The sequence below is a fragment of the Anabrus simplex genome, chromosome 7 (genome assembly GCF_040414725.1).
Source record: "Anabrus simplex isolate iqAnaSimp1 chromosome 7, ASM4041472v1, whole genome shotgun sequence".
NCBI lineage: Eukaryota > Metazoa > Arthropoda > Insecta > Orthoptera > Tettigoniidae > Anabrus > Anabrus simplex.
The window spans coordinates 230,034,253-230,051,693 of record NC_090271.1 but is presented as its reverse complement, the minus strand read 5'-3'; the positions used below and the strand labels follow the sequence as shown (position 1 = coordinate 230,051,693).

At 39.4% G+C, this 17,441-nt stretch overlaps 1 protein-coding gene across 2 annotated transcripts in view; it reads left to right on the top strand.

Moving 5' to 3' along the window:
* Nucleotides 1–17,441, top strand: part of LOC136877499 (ADP-ribosylation factor-like protein 2-binding protein) — a 50,572-nt gene that overhangs the window by 7,574 nt on the left and 25,557 nt on the right. For both annotated transcript variants that reach the window (XM_067151602.2, XM_067151603.2), the window contains exons 2-3: nucleotides 12,976–13,101; nucleotides 13,190–13,296. In XM_067151602.2, coding sequence (XP_067007703.1) covers nucleotides 12,976–13,101; nucleotides 13,190–13,296 — 233 coding nt within the window. The remainder of the gene's footprint in view (nucleotides 1–12,975; nucleotides 13,102–13,189; nucleotides 13,297–17,441) is intronic.

Genomic DNA, 17,441 nt, shown 5'->3' with positions numbered 1-17,441 from the left:
TGGCCTTAATTAAAGTACAGCCCCAGCATTTTCCTGGTGTGAAAATGGGAAACCACGGAAAACCATCTTCAGGGCTGCCGACAGTGGGATTCGAACCCACAATCTCCCGGATGCGAGCTTACAACTGCGCGCCCCTAACCACACGGCCAACTCGCCCGGTGAACACCCAATAGTAGTAATAGAAATTGTGTTTCTCGTATTACGGGTCCTTATTCATGCCGACTGTTTGGTCATTTGTTTGTTCCTTTTCATTACTTATATTGATCCATTGGGTTACTTTTCTTTTGTGTTCCTAGTCTTTACCTCCTGTACTCTTTTCTTCTCTCTTCCTGTTTTTTTCCAGTTTTTTCCTTATCCCACACTTCCCGCGTCCAGATGGTCCCTTAGTGAATGTATAATCATTGTTGATAAGAGTGTGCCAGACATTATACTTAGGACTGAGAGGATAAGAAATACAAGAAAGAAGAGATGAGAAACCAGACACATTCCACACTAAAACTCTGGAGTTCAAATTCCTCATTGAATGATCAGGATTTGTCAGATATTTACCCAATAATACATATTTTAAGAAATTGAGTCTTTTCTTGAAATTCATTTTAGATTTTCAGGTAAAGTTATGCATTCAAATTGAAAGACCAATATTGATGCTAAAAATTCAGAATATTCAGGTTATTGGAAGTAAATGCTATTTTGAGGAACAAGTATCATACTAAGTGATGATGATGCTTGTTTAAAGGGACCTAACATCGAAGTAATTGGCCCCTAATGGTACGAAATGAGATGGTGATGGTGATTATTGTTTTAAGAGGAAGTATAACTAGGCAACCAACCTCTCTATAACACTAATCAGAGGGAAAATATGGAAGGGGTCCGACACATCGAAAAATGAAGATATCGGCCAAAGGAAGACAAGGGCCACGAAGGGCGTGAAAATGAAAGACTCCCTAGCCCTCGTAAACCTAATAGCGTCGGGGTCGGAAAAGAACAAGAGTTGACCAAGGAAGGTCGGATAGGACGGATGAAAGTTAGGAGTCTGGCACAAGTAAGTGGAATCAATGCCAGGACTCAGCTGAGGGGCCCGTGGTCGCCAACCCACTCTCCAAAATTTAGAGCCCGTGGAGCCCCTTTTACTCGCTTCTTACGACAGGCATATGAAATGAGACAAAATGAAATGACAAATTAAAAGTCCAAAATCCTCCAGTGACCAGAATTCAAAGTGTGAGAACGAAGAATGAATGGATGGATGGATATGAATTTAAAACGATCAGAGGAACCGACCCACAGTGCCTCACATGCACAGATGCTGGCACAAAACAAGAGTATTACTGACCAAGGGACTGCTTCTATAGCACGATGCTGAACCATCGATTATGCTTATAGTCGAAACGGGTCCAAAATCCAGGTCATCGGCCCCTCATAATGGTACTTACCGCCAGAAAAGTAGAACCATGCTATTTGTCACGTTGCGGTACTAATCAAAAGTAGTGTAGACTCGCGGTATTCCACACATTATGGTACTATGCACAGGGAGTGTAATGGGCAAATGTTACACAGACCTATGGTGTACCGCACATTGCGGCACTATTTACAGGCAACGCAAACCTATGGCATTCCTCCCATAAGTGGACTAATCACAGGGACCCGAACTATCCCGTGGTATTCCTCACATAGTGGGAACTAAGCATAGGCAAGGCAGAACCATGGTGTCGCTCATATAGGGGTACGAATCACAGGTACTGTAAGACCTTCATCCTGATTCACATAGGTCGCTACTAATCACAAACCTAGTGCGTACCTAACATAGTGGTACTACGCGCAAGTAAATGAGACCCATGCTGTTTCCTGCATGATGGTACTAATTACAAGTAGCCTCATGGTTCTAATTTGATCATCCCTTGGTCGCCCCTTTTAGTCGCCTCTTACGGCAGGCAGGGGATACCGTGGTTGTATCCTTCGTCTGCGTGCCCCACCCACAGGGGGTTGTGTGTTTGGTCCGCGAGAGGTATTTTATTTCCCTCAAGTCCGCCGGCAAGCCGGTTAGGACCCCCCTATCAGCCATCTGGGACGCGCCACGTGGGAGTATCACCTCTCCCCCTGATACGCCAGGGTAGTAGGTTTGTGGATCATATTAAGTAAGACACACCTTAATTAAGTGTAAGGCTTACACTCTAACTTTTTAATAATTTGGCTTTCATTTAGAATTCAGGATCCTCGTGGTCACTCACAATTATAAGTTGGCAGGACAAGTTGGTTCAAAATAACTAGTGGGCTGAGGCAGGGAAGTGTTCTATCAGCAATCCTGTTTACCATAGTAATGGATGACATCATGAGAACAGCAAAAGCAGAATATGGAGGAAGAGAAATGAACATGCTGTTATTTGCAGATGATATTGTGATTTGGGGAGAAGACGACAGGAAGGTTCAAGAACAGCTGGATGTGGTGAATGGGAAAATAGAAGAATGTGGGTTGAAAATAAGTGTAGAGAAGAGTAAAACCCTTGTTATGACTGGAGGGGAGAAAGAAGGGAAAGGTCAAATTAGACTTGCAGACAAGCCCCTGGAAGTAGTGGAAACATTTAAATACCTGGGGAGTGAATTAATGGAGAATGCCCAACTGGATGCTGAAATTAATAAGAGAATTCAAGCTGGAAGCTGTTTCTATCATAGTGTAAGAAACATGTTATGGGACAAAGATCTGCCGAGCTCAATAGCTATAGTCGCTTAAGTGCGGCCAGTATCCAGTATTTGGGAGATAGTAGGTTCGAACCCCACTGTCGGCAGCTCTGAAAATGGTTTTCCGTGGTTTCCCATTTTCACACTAGGCAAATGCTGGGGCTGTACCTTAATTAAGGACACGGCCGCTTCCTTCCCACTCCTAGCCCTTCCCTGTCCCATCGTCGCCATAAAACCTATCTGTGTCGGAGCGACGTAAAGCAACTAGTAATAATAAAAAAAAAGATGTGCCAATGGAAGCAAAGGAAATGATGTACAAGATGTATTACATACCCATAACTACTTATGGGGCAGAAACTTGGACAATGACAAAGAAGGATGAGAGTCGAATACAGGGAGCCGAAATGAAGTTCTTGAGGAGTATGTTACAGAAGAGTAGAAGAGACAAAGTAAGGAATGAGAAAATCCGGGAAGAAATTGGAGTGGAAAAAATGAAGGATAGAATTGAGAAGAGCCAACTAAGATGGTTAGGGCACGTAAAGCGAATGAGTGATGAAAGAATGCCAAAAAAGGTGATGGAAATGCAAATGCAAGGAAGGAGAGGCCGTGGTCGACCACGATTGAGGTGGACGGACACAATCCAACGCAGTATTATAGGAAGAAACCTGGACTGGGACATAGTGTTGGAGGAGGAGTGGTGGAAAGACCGAAGAAAATGGAGAGGAACCATATTTGCCCCTACCTGGCTACAGCTGGATAAAGGGAAATGATGATGATAATGATGATTAAGTGGCGAAGTTTGGGCTCTTGGCCCTCTCTTACACTTAATAACATAAATTTTTAATTTTTTTTTTACAGTATTAATTTAAAATATCATTGTAATCAATTACAGCTTCCGTGGCTCAGGCGGCAGCGCATCGGCCTCTCACTGCTGGATACCGTGGTTCAAATCCCGGTCACTCCATGTGAGATTTGTGCTGGACAAAGCGGAGGCAGGACAGGTTTTTCTCCAGGTACTCCGATTTGCCCTGTCATCTTTCATTCCATCAACATTCTCCATTATCATTTCATAGCATTTATCAGTCATTAATAAATCACCTTGGGAGTGGCGACCCCATTGTAATAATAGCCTATATATGGTTCATTCATTACATCCCTCACCCAGTCAATGGCTGTAAAACAGGTTGTAGGTTTTCATTCATGTTGTAATCAATTACAGTTATTGAGATAAGTAAGTCAGATAAGGAATAACAATAATACAATTAATTGAGATTACTACTGATGAAAAATTATAGGATAAATAGAGAGTGGATAATAACAAAAGGATATCAAAATACCTAAAGAATATACCTACTAATTAGCTTAAAGGAAAACTTATTCAAATATAAGGCTAAAATAACTTAACTGAATATTAGTATGGTCAATCTGAACATACTAAAATTGATGTTTCTATGTAATCTATAGCCTTAAATGAGAACAGTAAGAACGTAAATAGGATAGCCTAAGATACTTAAATCTAGTACATAATTTTTGGTTTCATTCACATGTCATTCACTCTTACATTCATTCGAGTCAAGTGTATGTACTCTGGAGGAATTTTCGGTAGGCTGTTTTAAATGCCCTAGACGAGCAAGACTTTTTAATATCCTTTTTATATCTTCCGGGATTGTATTCCATAACCTCAAAGCAGAGACCAGGAATGAATGGCTGTAGGTATTTGTTCGATGCGGTGCTATTTCAAGTAGTGATCCGGAACAAGTGTTAATTTCGTGGAATGAAGAAAGAAGCCTAAAATTGGACGATAGATAGGTGAGGCTGTTTGAAGAAAGCAACTGATAGACGAGGGTCATTTGGTGCTTTTTTCTACAGTTATTTTTAGCATAACCATCCCAACTTTTTGTAGTATGGTGTTATATGAGCATCATGTCGGAGCTGGAAGGCATATCGAATGCAAAAGTTCTGTACATGTAGTTTTGCTGCTTGTTCACAGGTTAGGTCAATCAATATAGTGTCACAGTAGTCAAAGATTGGAAATATAAGTGTTTGTATGAGTTTTAATTTAAGGTCCAGTGATGACGCTTCAAAGGATAAAGGAATGCATGTACTTTTCTGCACACATTAGTTATATGCTCATTCCAGGTCAGAGTCTCATTTAGTGACCCCAAGGTTTGTAACTATCTTGGAGTATGGTACTTCAGTATCATCAATGGTAATTGGAGGAGGATTGTGATTACTATTTAGAGCACATAGTAATGTTTTGTGTCCAGTTAATATGCTTTGGGTCTTTCGTAGGTTGATGATTAAGGCATTGTTTCTGGCATACGTTGTGAGTCGTCGTAGGTCTGTATTAATATGTTGAATCGCTTTGCATATACTATCTACACTAGTAAGCTACTATATCTATAAGTCATCAGCATACAGCTGGTATTTACAGTGGATAAGTGGGGATGAAATTTCATTAATATGCAGGCTGAATAATAAAGGTCCCAGCACAGATCCTTGAGACATGCCAGATAATCTGATAACCCATTTGGATGTAACATCGTTTAATGAGATACACTGACGATGATTTGTGAGGTAGGATATAAAGAAATTGAGCGCACTTCGGTCAATGCCAAGAGAGAGCAATTTTGAAAGGGAGAGTAGTATGTCGACTGTATCAAATGTACTGCTAAAATCAAGGAGCGCGAATACAGTCACCTGCCGTTTATCCATAGCAAGCCTGATAGCATCTGTTACCCGAAGAAGTGCTGTCGTCGTACTGTGGCCCTTCCTGAAACCAGATTGCAATGAGTCAGGTAGTGAATGATTTGTGAGATATTCAGTTAGTTGCTCTTGTATTGGTCATTCAAGGGCTTTCGCAAGCGGAGGGAGTATAGATATAGAGTGGTAGTCTGATGGATAATTTGATGTGGTGTTCTTTAATACTGGAATCACTAGAGTATCCTACCAAATGTCTGGAAACGTTCCTGAATTTATACAGTAATTGAAAATATGAGTAATGATCGGTAATACTGCGCCGATGAAATTTTTTATGAAGCCTATTGGAATATGATCTGCTCCTTTCGCTTGAGATTTAATGGAATTTAAGACTCGTTTTAGTTCGTTTATATTGACAGTTTCGCAATGAGAATTTTGGTTCAATATTAAAGTAATTACCATCTTCTTGTGACGGGATTCCGGATTGGGGTCGAGTTTCTTTAATTTGTTTACCAGTGAAATGAGAGTTAAGTGTGTGTCGAGCGATATTGTTGGAATATGAAGTTCTTTAATTTTTCCTATTCCTATTGAACGTAACTGATTCCATGCATTAACTGTATTGGGAAATATATGTATATTAGTGTGCGTTAAGTTATGAAATTTATTAATAATAATATATTTTATTTCAGCCAATGACCAAAAGAAATTTACATTAATAACACAATTAGTCATCTTTGCAGAAGGCTGTTAGCGATTCGCGCTGAGAAGTACAAATCATAGCATGATAACCAGGGGTCGAAAAATACCGGGCGCCCAGTCGCCATGGCGCCTGAAAATTTTTACTTGGCGCCTGAATTTTCAAAAATTCGGTTTGGAAAATTTATTTTTTGAAATCCGGAGTTCCCTTACAGGTACTTTCCCATTACTTTACAAAGTAACAAGTCGTGTGGTGTTTCACGTTTTTTCTGTAGCTCATATATTCTAATATGTGCAATAAACATTTTCTGTGCTTTTGGCAGAGTCTTGAATTCTGTAATTGCTCTTCGTACCTTGGAACTGGACGTTTCAGTTATGCGCGGGAGCTGCCTAGCAGACATGGGAGATATCGTTGTAACCCGTCAAACAAGTATCCTTTCATGTGGACATATCGTAACACATCGAGTTCTATTACAGATGATCAGCTATCGGTAGCCGAGTACAAAGATCAGACCAGAGTTGTGGAGAAATTCAGAAAACTACTACGTTAAATAATTCCACAAACACTAATTTACCGCCATCCTTCCCGTGACTAGCCGTTCCTCAACTATTGCCGCCAAAGCAGTGCTGATAAGTTACTGTAAATTCCCGTCGAATTCATTCTTTGCATTTAGAACATACGGAATGACGTGTTTATCAATTCTTGTATTTTCACCGAACAATATTTATACTTTTAATTTAATTACAGCATTTTGGTATTGAACAGTTTGCACTTTATAAATTCGATTGTTTTTATTCCTGTGCGTGTATGGAAAATTGGCAACGTAGCGTCAGACATCGAACCCCGCGAACTCGGAAGCCATTTAACGCTGGTGTATTTCTCGTTTCTGTGCTATACTGGAGAAAATCGGCAAACTGAAACGAACAAAACCGCACAAATTGACTGATGCGAGTAACAAACAGTGTACTCTTTCAGATTTCTTCGTAAATAGGGCCCGTAAACGTAACACAAAGTGATACAGATGGGAGTGAATGTGAGAAAACACTTGATGGAAGTGCCGACTGTATAGAGTTCAGGATGACAATGACCAGCGTGAAATTTATGCTGTTCAAGACAATGATAGGTCAAGCATCAAAAATACGTAGAAATTTCAATTTTCAGGCAAACGGAAATTTCAGCACTTTCAGCAAAGTGCGTAAAGAAAATGAATGCTAATATGTCACAGCATATGAATGCATTGTTCATGGCATCTTATCATATTGCAAAAAATAACAGACCCTACACTGATTTTGAAGGTTTGGTTACATTGTTAAGCAAGCTGAATGTTACCGATTCAGAGAAGTATGATAATGATACACAATGCAGAGAATCGTAGCTTGAATGACTACCGTGGCTGTGCTATGAAGAAGGAATTGCGAAGTGTAAATTATGCAGTAACTTTCGAAGTATTGCCGACAAACATTCTAAAGGTGTATCCGGATTTTTAGGACCATTTAAACTGGAAATATTAAAAGATACTATCCTATAAAATCGAAGTGTCAGGAGGCTGAAAAAATGGCGTAACAGTCCCAAAGGGCCTTGGCCTACCAAGCGACCGCTGCTCAGCCCGGAGGCCTGCAGATTATGAGGTGTCGTGCGGTCAGCACGACGAATCCTCTCGGCCGTTATCCTTGGCTTTCTTGACCGGGGCCGCCATCGCACCGTCAGATAGCTCCTCAATTGTAATCATGTAGAGAGAGTGGACCTCAAACCAGCCTTCAGATCCAGGTCAAAATCCGTAACCTGGCCGGGAATCGAACCCGGGGCCTCCGAGTAAGAGGCAGACATGCTATCACTGCACCTCGGGGCCGGCAGGAGGCTGAAAGTTTCATGAAAAATCCCGAATGTGCACTTTTAATGAGGTGCGTCAAGAAAATGAATGCTAATATGTTACAGCATATCAATGCATTGTTCATGGCATCTTATCATACTGCAAAAAAACAGACCCTACACTGATTTTGAAGGTTGGTTTACATTGTTAAGCAAGCTGAATGTTACTGGTGGGAAATCAAACAGGCACATGTAGTGTAATTTTAAAAAACGCTGACCTTGAAGGTGACTGGTGATTATTTGGGTTAGTATCTCTTTAAAATATAAATTTCCATTCTTATATGAACTGAGACTATACGACTTAAGGCCACATTTCAAAAATAATACGTAGCTTGATCCTAGTCTAACCTGTGGTGTTCATAATGTATATTTGCGAAAAATTTGCTGGCTCCTGATAAAAAGGGGCTGGCTACTGAATTATTTCTATTTTCTTCTACCCCTGATGATAACGTTCACAGCTCTTACCACAACGGTCACATACACAGTCCATGTTGGGTTGTTGGAATTTCTTCATTTTACACAGCTTATAATGAAATCCATGTATTGCAAAGCGTGTAATCAAGTGTGTGAGCTCGTATCCTCCTCCTTGCCAGTCTTTGTAAATCATTGCGTCCATTGAGTAAAATTTGCTCCATATATCTCTCTTCTTTGCTCTTAATTTCTCTATGAACTATAGATATGTTGGTGTAGTTGGTAGTGGTAGGTGATAACGGAGATCTTCTACGTAGAAAGGTTCACGAGTTAACTCATACACAAGCCTTGAAGGCGTATACTTCGACACACATAGTGCCTTTTTTCAGAAACATAGCTTTTACTTTTTCTAGTTGCTCAAACTGTTTCATTTTTAAATGTGGCCATACAATTTCTAAACCATAGGTGATCACTGGTGAGACTTTGAGGTCAAATAATTTCAGGGCTGTTTTTATAGACAGATTCAAATTCTGTATGTCGTTGATGGCTCTGATTGCTGCATTTGTCTTATCATTGATGTGGGTAGAGAAAACATTACCTCTAGTTTGTAGTGTGACTCCCAAATACTTGAAGTTCAATACATTCTTTAGAGGTCTACCATGTATATGAAACTCTTATGCATTACCTCCTTTCTTAAATGTCATTGATACTGTCTTTTTCTCGTTTAATTGAAGTTTATTCTTATTTATGTAGGTCTATGTGAGTGATCAGTGAGAAGTAGGCCTATAGTTGGATTTGTTGTGGCACAATAAAAACCAGGGGTTCTGAACTTTGGAGCATGGGATGGCAACCATGGGTCCCCTAGCTAGGTTGCCATTGTTCCTGATTGCTTCATCTATCTTATTTGACCTGCCTTGGTCAATTCCTGTTATCTTCACACTCCGAAGATACTAGGTTTATAAGGCCTAGGGCGTCTTTCATTTTCACATCCTTTGCAACCATTCCCTTTGTCAATACTTTCATTCTTCAAAGTGTCAAAGCTCTGATTGGTGTATTGGGAAGCATATATTCGTATTGTCACCTGCCACCTCATCCCAGACTGCATCGTTAAAATTTGGCATGAGATTGGGCCCGGCCTCTACCATTACGCTCTTCGTCTCAGCCCACATGTTCCTGATGGAATTTATGCCTGCACCACAAGGAAGCCAGTTGATAAGCTTGTCTTGACTTTGCCTTACAACATTCATGTCTCATGAAAGCTCACCCAACCTCAACACGCAACAGATACATGGCTAGAGCGCCAATGCATCGCAACATATGCTGGACTGTGTCGAGTATCGAAAGGGCATACCCGCTCACTGTTCATTGAGGGGAAACTTGCTGTCATTGGAGAATAGGATATTCGACCAATAACATAGCACATTTTTCTTGGCAAACACAACGTGGCACACTCTGTGCTCATCAATGTTTTGTTACTTAGCTGCTCACCAGGATCGTAACTTACCTCATTCAGGCGTCACAAGGCTGTCCTTGAGCTGCCGGGAAAAAGCGCAGTTTGGCATAGCTGCGCGGCATTCATTAACGGGGTCGCATGGACCTCAACAATCAAGTGATCATCCTGTTCCCAGTTTGAAACCTGCTATGAACCCAAGGCAGCAAATTGGCTCACATCTCCCGATTCTTACCCAACGCGTTGCCATACTCTGTGGAATGCCGCAGCGTCGTCCTGCGGTCAGATTTCCATGTTCAACGAGCACAACTACCTGCTTACATATGTCAGGACGTTGGTGTGCCATAGTTGCCGGTAGATTGACCTATTTGTGTGTAATAAGTATGGTTAAGGCATCCTGCAATCTGATTGGTTTGCTCACTTTTGCTCCTGATTGACTGACAAAAAAGCATTCCAAGTTTCAAACCAATTTGAACCAGCCACCTTACCACTGTGAACCTGAGTCCGTTCCCACTGGGCTAGAGTGCTCATGGACAAGCACGCATAACACACCTCTTCTTCTTTTCTTCATGGGGCCTCTAAATATTAGTTAGTGTCGACCTCTAAGATCTTTTGCTATCATGTTTTTCCTTCATTCCCACGTAGATAAACCTGCTCCCTTCACAAAGCTGCAGTTTGTTCTTACTGGGTCTTTTTGGATTTTGTCTCGCTCTTCAGCTGGTAGCGGGCCAATGACCTAGATGTTGGGCCCCTTTAAACAAGCATCATCATCATCATCATCATCATCATCATCATCACCACCACCTGGTAGTCCTAGAGTGGAGAGCCCCAGCGCCTCACATTCGAAAAGTATGTGTTCAGCTGATCCCTCTGCTTCATTGCATTTGCTACATATATTGTCTCTTATTACTCCAATCCTATGTAGGTGTTTTTTCAGATGGCAGTGTCCTGTCAACAGTTCTACTACCCATTTTATATTTTCTCTGCTGAGTTTCAACAGCTCTTTAGTATGCTTCTTGCTTGGTCCTTTTATCAGTTCCTTTGCAAGCCTGCATCCTGGAATATTTTTCCAGTTCTCCATTTGTTTCTTTTGTACCCATTTTCCTATGTAATGTCGGGCTTGTCCATAGGAAATCCCGCATACAGGTTCTGGGTCTACAAAATGTGTTTCTGCCCCTTTCTTGGCCAGTTTATCTGCCTTTTCATTTTCTTCTATACCTGGATGCCCTGGTACCCATATTATTTTGACAATGTCGTACTTCGAGAGCTTTAGGAGAAGTGAATGGCAATACCAGACAATTCTGGATATTATCCAAACTGCTTCTAATGCTGTAATGACCGCTTGACTGTCCGTAAAAATGAAAATGTTCTTATTCCTATAGTTCATTTTCAGATTTTCTTCAAGACATGTTGTGATAGCTATCACTTCCGCTTGAAAGACTGTAGTGTGTTTGCCCAGGCTCATCTGGATTGATCTCTCAGGTCTTCCCCCGTTGATCCCTCCTCCTGTGCCATCCACAGTCTTTGAGCCATCAGTCCACCACACTATATCTTCTTTTTCAGTATTCCATTTGTTGATATCCCAGTCTTCTTTCTTTTATTATCTGGGTCTCAAATGGTTTTTCAAAGTTGTACTTTGGTATCATATGATCAGAAGGCATGTGTAGAACTTCCTTTGTTATTACTCTGTTAATATTACAGTGTCCTAGATTGGGTCTTTGTGCATTCCAGCACTCTGGTTGTGCCAGTCTATATGTCATTCTAGCCTGTCCTTTTATGAAATTGCATAGTGATGGGAGGTCTAGTAAAGTATTCAAGGCTTCTGTCGGCGTAGTTCTCATAGCCCCAGTTATGGCTATGCATGCCATTCTCTGTAGGCTATCCAATCTACTACTGACGTTTCCTTGGCTTACTTTCTGCCACCAGATGATTGCAGCATAGGCCATCAATGGTCTAATGTTCATTGTATATATCCACATTACCATTGATGGTCTTAGGCCCCATGTCTTCCCAACGGCTCTTTTACATGCATACAGTAAGTTCTTGGCCCGGGTTATGTTCCTTTTTATATGTGGATTCCAGGTTAGATTTTTATCTAACACTACACCTAGGTGCAGTGCCTGTTCTTCCATATATCTTGCCCAAAAAGCTTCAGTGATCTCTTTCCCTCTAATTTCCTCCTCCTTGTAAAAGGGACCAGAGTTATCTTGTTCGGATTGACTGATAATTGTTCTTCCTGACACCAGTTAAGTGATCTTTGCATGAGGTCCTGGATAACACTCATCACCTTACCTCGTACCACAATCACTAGGTCATCTGCATATCCTTGTGTATAAAAACCTTGTTCGTTGAGCGTAGCTATGATTTTGTTCACCACGAGGTTCCACAGCAGAGGAGAAAGAACTCCTCCCTGAGCAAAGCCTCGGGTGGCCCTAACTGTCAGCGTTTCTTCAAACAGGGTTGCTTTTATTTTCCTTCCGTCTAACATGGATTTAAATTACTCACCTTGCTCTTTTCCAATGTTTTGATCATAGAATCATAGGTTGTATTGCTGAAGGCTCCTTCCATATCTAGAAATGCCACCAGTGCAATTTCTTTATATTCTAGGCTTTCCTCTAGTTTACAAACCAACTGGTGGAGTGCTACTTCAGTGGATCTCCAGGTCTATACAGAAACTAATTTTCTCATTAACGTTGAGTTCAGTTGCACCGTTCTTCTGATATATTTATCCAGAACTTTCTCCATTGCTTTCAGCATGATAACACACCTATTAGTCTGCCTGCTGCCTTCCACATTGCTTGTACTGAAGAGCATTAACAGGAAACTGTGCTATCTGATTGCTTCCCACACTAGTACATACTCCAATAGTGATGGCAAGTTCTATAGAGTAATGTTTTATTGCCCCTGAGTATCAAACTACGAACCACAACATCATTGTTTTACTCATCACTGTACAGTTGGACTTAGGATTTTTCAGCGCCCTCACTTTTTGTGTCGACAAGTGTACTTCCTCTTTGAACAGTCACCATCACCACTGGTAGAAATAGGTCATATAACAGCAATTACTAGAAAATTTACTGCTAGGCCATTTATTTTTGTAGTTCTGTGATGAGAACTCATTGTGTTACTCTCAGCAAAAAGTGTGATGTGAACAGAATTCCTTTGTTAATTTCAGGAGCAAGTTTTGGAGAGCTAGATGCTCTAAACTTGGGTGATGACACTGAATTAATTGGCATGCCAGCTAATGATGAAGACAGGTTATTTGACTTAGTAATTGGACACATTGAAGATGTTTTAATGGGTATGTTGTTATATTTTTAAATTTTAATTTAAATATGGTCACTAAACATGAAGTTGGGGCCTGTACCTATTTATCTTATTATCTACAGAGGATCGCTTTCAACAGCTACAAAAATGTTTTCTGGAGAAATATTGGCAGGAATTTGAAGATGGTGATGAAAATAAACTTTGCTACTCAGAGATCTTCAAGGAATATGTAAGTAAATTAAGTAAATTTAAAAGTGAGCACCTGTAAAAATTAATCTGCACCGTATCTGTTATAACCAGCATGTAGAATATAACTCAGCATATCTATCTTATCTGCTGTATTAGTATGTCTGTCGTATTGCTCTAATTTTTCATGGTTCAAGTCGTTTATTAATTTTATGCCAATCTCTATGTAACAGTGGAGTTGTATGGACTCTGTGTACAGTGCATAAGGAAAGTCTCTCGCAGTGATTTGAAGGCAGCATTTGGCCCCTAAAGTACCTTTAAGTTGGAAATCTTTGTGCCTTGAAATATACTGTGCCACAACTAAGAACCATGTATACTCCCTGAATGAGAATAACAAAAATCAATAATTATACATGAAATAATAATTAAAATACACAATCACTGAGAATAAAAATAATAGTACTAATGATCAAAGATGCACTCCTTGACTGAGCGGTCAGTGTACTGATCTTAAGTTCAGAAGGCCCTGGATTCAATACACAGTCAGGCTGAGGATTTTAATTACATAAGTTTTATTCCTTCGACTTAGGGACTGGGTATTTGTGTTCATCTTAATTCACTTCTTATGATATATATACAACACACTACAAAAACATGCGACAGTAAGTACGTTCCTCTATGTAGGATTGATGTTGGGCATCCAGCTGTGAAACTGGGCCAAATCCTCGTCATGTGTGCACCTTAATAAATTGGGATAACATTCCAGAAGAAGAATACTAGTGAGGAAACAAAAATATCAATGAATATATGTTATAACTCACCACAGTTACAGTAGATGCTGGAAGTGTTTTCTTTTGTGTTGCACTACCATATTGAAGGGAAAATTTGACCCTTTCACATTAAGAGTTTTATATTTGTATGTGTGAAATTGGAGGCTCAAAGAGACAGTTCTGTTGCGATAGTTTTGACATTGGTTCACGGATCATGTTAGAGATTTGGTCCATTTTTTCCCTCGGTTAAAACCAAAGGTCTACGTGTCTAGCATTATAAAGGGTGCAAGAATAACGTATGGCCAAACTTTCTGGGCTCATTCCTCAGATGTAGAAGAAGAAACTATGTTGTATGGACATGGGTCTGGAAACTCTTTATATTTCCATGTTAGAACTCATTTTCTATAACTCTAACTAGTACATTAATAATGGGAAACACACAGGAAAAGAATACACCAGCGTACCACATGAAACGTTCAAAATTACCTCCGTTAGCATTGATATCTGCATCAACCCACCATCACATTTAATTCCCCTGATTGCATGTGTCAATGCTAACAGAGGGCATTTTAAACATTTCATGTAACCAAGAGTTTTATGCAGTATGCTAAAAATTACTCTTTCTTTAATAGATAGTTACAATGGCAACTACCAGCTGCTAAAACTAGGCCTACTCTTCTAACTAACACACTTCACCAGTGGCACACTGCTTGTTTACTAAACTCAGCTTGCCAGTATTCTGGCTAAGAATTTGGAGTGTTGCAGTAAAATGGCCCAGGTGGTGCCACTGCTACCAAATTAACTGTTGCAGTATGAGCTCAGCACTGCAGAGAAAGTTCTCTTAAATACTTCACCTTGACATGTTATGTACTGTTTGTCCCAAAGTATGGTAAGTCAAGTCTGAAAATTTTGTGAAGAACAAGGCAGGATACTGTTGAGAGGATTAAAATAGATACAAAGGCAAACTTAAATAAGAACATACAGATGTATCTACTGTAAAATGGCTGCAAAGAAAAATACAAAAATAAATAAATGTTGAACCAGAATCATGTTGCTTTTCTTTTGTACCATCCTAATCTACCTTATGTACATTTTCTTGCACTAGCCTACCTACACTAATCAAGAAAAAGAAACAAAATCTTTGTAACTGTCAGTTAAGTTGTTATTTTGAGCCAATGCTGTGGTCTGGGAGTAACTATTTCAACTGTCTACTGGTTGGCCTGGATTCAAGAGACCAAGGTGCACTGAGCTATGTGAGCACAATTTGGAAGAATAAAATTCCACTCTCAATCATTTTGGTTCCAGTGTAGGGACCCTCACCAGGATTACTTGATTCAAGAACTGGTAAAAATCCAAAGAAAAGCAGCTCGATTTGTTCTGGGTGACTTCTGCCAAAAGAGTAGCGTTACGAAAATGTTGCAAAGTTTGGGCTGGAAAGAATTGGGAGAAAGGAGACGAGCTGCTTGACTAAGTGGTATGTGATATACTAACAATTTGTTGGTTGTTTTGATCCACCTTTTCAATACAAATTACAGTTTGTGTTGCTAAGTTGTAATGTTACAACACTAATTTACCGGGACATGTTTCGCTTTTATTCACAAGCATCATCAGCCAATACAGTTGCCTCAAGGTTTGTCATATTTGGATTGTTGTTACAAATTTCATTACATTGAATGTAAATCTAATTTCAGTGATAATATTTAAAACATAAGAATAATATACACATTAAAAATTATGACAATATGATTTGCAATGTTAAAATGGAGTAACTCTTAATTCTAAAACACATTGACGTCCAAAACACAGTTTTTACCATTTGAAAATTTGGCTAAAAATTGTTTGCAATGTTAAAATAAAATTGATACAACTATAATTTGGAATTAAAATTTGAGTCATAAATATAAATATTGGATGTTAATATATAGGAGCCATAGTTTCTGAAATGCGTTGGTTTCTAGAATACAGTAACATTTCAGTATTGAGAATTTTAGTTAAGAATTGTGCTCTCTTATAATATTATTTAAAAAGACTGTAATTTTGCATCATGCGTGATTAGAGTCATGATGATAATCTAGAATTGAAGTCTTGGGTTCGTTGGAAAATGGCTTCTAGATTTGATGAGGCTTGGTGCTGCAGTTTGGCAATTTGATCAGAGGAAGTATTTACATATTTAATTCTTGTTTGTAGCGACCAGACTCTCCGTTGGAAGTTGATTGTTTTGATGTAAGTTATGGTTAAAAGGGGCTTCAATCCAAATTTTGAGTATCTGATTATGTTTCTTTCAATTTATAGAATGGAAGAAGTATCTGGAACAAATGGAAATGAACTTAAGTAATATTGTGTGTGTGTTGTGCGTGTAATGTGAGTGTTGATGTTGCATTATCACTTACCCCTTTGTCTGCTGCTACAGAATCTTGTGGACCTTATTGCGTTACTGTGACTATTGTCTGTTGTGGTTCTATTCCTTGTGTTGTACGTATGAAAGAGCTGTTGTGAAGGGCGGGTAGGGGGTTGAGGGGAAGAGATGTTGGGCAGGGCGTTTGCTATTGAAGTGCTGTGTGGTAGGGAATTCTTATCTGTTGTCGAGGTGGGGGTAGAGGACGATCCTGCAGGCGGGGCGTTAAACTTTGGCGTGTTATGTGGAGGGGGACTTTTTTAAGTTGCCGAAATGGTTTCAGTTGTGAGTGTATTTAGATTGAATATTTTAAAGAATTTGCTTTTATCTGATTTGAGATTTCGTAATAATGTTGGCAACTGCTCTATTAACAGACTTTTTATTTCGACCGCGTCATTCAAGTTTTTTTCCTTTATTAAAGTATTGATCCAAATAAATATATATGTTTTCGAACTCTGTCATTAGCTTCTCCTTTTCGATTCTTTTGATTATTGTAAGGTCTTTGTCTATTGAGGTGTAATGATGGCCGGTTTCTTTCATATGATTACTCATTGCAGAGTATTTATTGTGTTTTAAGGCGTTAAAGTGTTCCATGTATCTGGTTAGGAAACTGCGTCCAGTTTGGCCAACATTATTACGAAATAAGAAGATGTACAATATTATAGGGAAGGATCCACCTTTCAATACTCCGTAGTAAAAAGTAGTTACAACCTGTTTATTGGGACCGGTTTCAACACATTTCAAGTGTCATCATCAGCCAATTAGCGAAGATCTTAAAACAACTAATATATTGAACACAGGCGAAATATTAACATTTCTTTATCAATTACTACGGCAAGTTGTTTCGAGTTGAACCTCGTATTTCTTTCATTATTTCTTCCCATTTTTTAATATATTTTTATTTGGCTTTATTCTTTTTTAACGTTTTAAATTATTTTAAAACCTATATATCCACTTTGATTTTGACGAAATTAAATCCTACACTGTTTTCCTAAGACTTCATTCACGTCACCTTTTACTCTT